We start from the raw sequence: 2,318 nt of genomic DNA, 5'->3' as shown, positions 1-2,318 counted from the left end.
ATACACTTAAAATATTTTAAATGGAATCTTAAGCTAAGAAAATGAAAATTGTTATGCTTTTAAAAATAGAGCAAATCTGGTAAAAAGATCTCAGTTACTTCTAGACTAGAGCACATTACCATTCTCTGGAGGCTGCTCTGAGCTCTAACATTTTCCATACTTATTAAGAAAACTGATGCATATATACAAGCACTTTTCTATGGTATTTACTCAAGAGTGGAATTGCTGGGCTACGGAGTACGTGTGTCTTCAATTTTATTAAATAATTCCTAACTGTTTTCCAAAGTGGTTATATTAATTGCACACGTCCACTGATAGAGTATTAGAATTATATGCTTTTCACCACTGGATATTATCAGACTGTAAAAATTTGCCAGTCTGGAATGTGGGTAATGATCTTGTACTGTCGGGTTTTTTGTTGTTGTTTTTTAGTTTTTATTTCATAATCATAAACAACTTTGCAATCCAGCTAAACTTGGAGGGGGATAAGGAAAATATGGAACCGAAAGAACTGCAGTAAGAACACAAAAATTATAGGATATTTCGAACAGATGGGGGTGAAGGGGTGTTCCCCTGAGCTACAGAAGGAATGTCTGGTGGTTAAGATAAAACACAATTCAGATTTATAAGATTTGTCCACAGTCAGCAATGGTGATCTTCCTGCTGGTCTTGCCATTCCTGAACCCAAAGCACATGGCTTCCACAATATTCTTGCCCTCTTTCACCTTGCCAAAGACCACATGCTCGCCATCCGACCACTCAGTCTTGGCAGTGCAGATGAAAAACTGGGAACCGTTTGTGTTGGGGCCAGCATTTGCCATGGACAAGATGCCAGGACCCATATGCTTCAGGATGAAATTCTCGTCATGAAATTTCTCCCCATAGATGGCCTTGCCACCAGTGCCATTATGGCGTGTGAAGTCACCACCCCGGCACATAAATCCCAGAATTATTCTGTGAAAGCAGGCACCTTTGTAACCAAATCCTTTCTTCCCAGTGCTCAGAGCGCGAAAGCTTTCTGCTGTCTTTAGAACTTTGTCTGCAAACAGCTCGAAGGAGATGCAGCCCAAGGACTCTCCCTGGATGGCGATGTCGAAGAACGCGATGGAGTTGACCAAGGTGTGCAGCGCGGGAGGCTCAGGGCGGCGGCGTCTGCAAGGCCTCTGGTACTGTGGTTTTAATTTATATTTTCCTGAGTTGAGTACCATTTCAAATGATCTTTGGACATGTGGAATTACTCTGTTTTGAAGGAATTGTTCAAATCTTTTGTTCATTTTTCTGTAGAGGTCTTTGTTGTCTTTTCCTTATTGATTTGTAAGATTATATATAAATATATATACCTGATTCTCATTATTCACAATAGTTATGTTCTACAAAGTCACCATAAACACTGAATTAGCAAATGATGAACTATGCTCTTAGGAAAAATACAGGATTAGGTTCCTACGGGTCTCTGGTGACATTTTCACCGACTGAAGTGTCATTTGTGTTGTATAGGTTCTTTGCCAATGTCCTTTTAAAACAAGCCAGTCTCATCAGCATTGTAAATCTTCTCTTCCCATTACTCTTTTCCTGTACAACACTTAGTGGATACTTTTAAAATTCTTCCACAGCCTCCTGACCTGCAGAACCTGCCTCACCTACAAGTTTAACGTTTTTCACACCATATTGCCTTTTGAAACAAGCAAGCCAGTCAGCCAGGATTAGTCAAGAGGGTTTAATATTTTCCTAACCCTGAGTAATCTGACTGTAAATTTCTTTGGCTTTCAGCCTCACAACATTGAGGCCCACTATGCTTTTATTAATTGGTTATCATCTTATAAATCCACAGACTTAACCACTCTTCCATCTTTTCCATAGCATCATCACACACTATAGCTGTTACTTTAGCACTTTCCAGAGCTGCCTGATGTAAAGATGGACAAATTTCCTCTTCCTTTTTCTGGATATACCAAATCGTTGGCTCATCAACTGCGAACTTGTGAAATAAAATGGAGCCACTTATGTTAAGGGGTCTTAAAATAGAGCTGGGAGGCCATTACCAAGGTAGACTTCATGCATGTCCCAACTGGGTGGAACCCCAATCTGGGTTCTGGCTGGGTTCGAGTCCCAGCGTGTGGGTTCAAGTCCCAATTTGTGTTGCACGGTTTCAGAGCCATGAACTTTTGAACTGGGTCAAACTACAAACCAAGGACTGGGAGTCGGCAAGAACACCTGCAACTTGTCACAGTAACGAACTTTACCTCCCTTCTGCCTCTAATTCCAATTAAAATTCCTTGTAATGCAAAACCCTCTTCTTTGCCTTTAAAAGCTCCTGA

At 40.7% G+C, this 2,318-nt stretch overlaps 1 protein-coding gene across 1 annotated transcript; it reads right to left on the bottom strand.

Annotated features, from left to right (window-relative positions):
- Positions 1 to 623: 623 nt before the first annotated feature.
- Positions 624 to 1,208, bottom strand: LOC132514043 (peptidyl-prolyl cis-trans isomerase A-like). The gene has a single exon (XM_060138698.1). The coding sequence runs from the start codon at positions 1,206 to 1,208 to the stop codon at positions 624 to 626; it is 585 nt and encodes a 194-aa protein (XP_059994681.1).
- Positions 1,209 to 2,318: the final 1,110 nt, after the last annotated feature.

This window comes from Lagenorhynchus albirostris, chromosome X, assembly GCF_949774975.1.
Source record: "Lagenorhynchus albirostris chromosome X, mLagAlb1.1, whole genome shotgun sequence".
NCBI lineage: Eukaryota > Metazoa > Chordata > Mammalia > Artiodactyla > Delphinidae > Lagenorhynchus > Lagenorhynchus albirostris.
This window is presented reverse-complemented; position numbering and strand designations above follow the sequence as displayed.

Bases quoted from the DNA above. Each gene is read 5' to 3' on its own strand.
- LOC132514043 (XM_060138698.1), bottom strand. From the start codon at position 1,208: ATGGTACTCAACTCAGGAAAATATAAATTAAAACCACAGTACCAGAGG.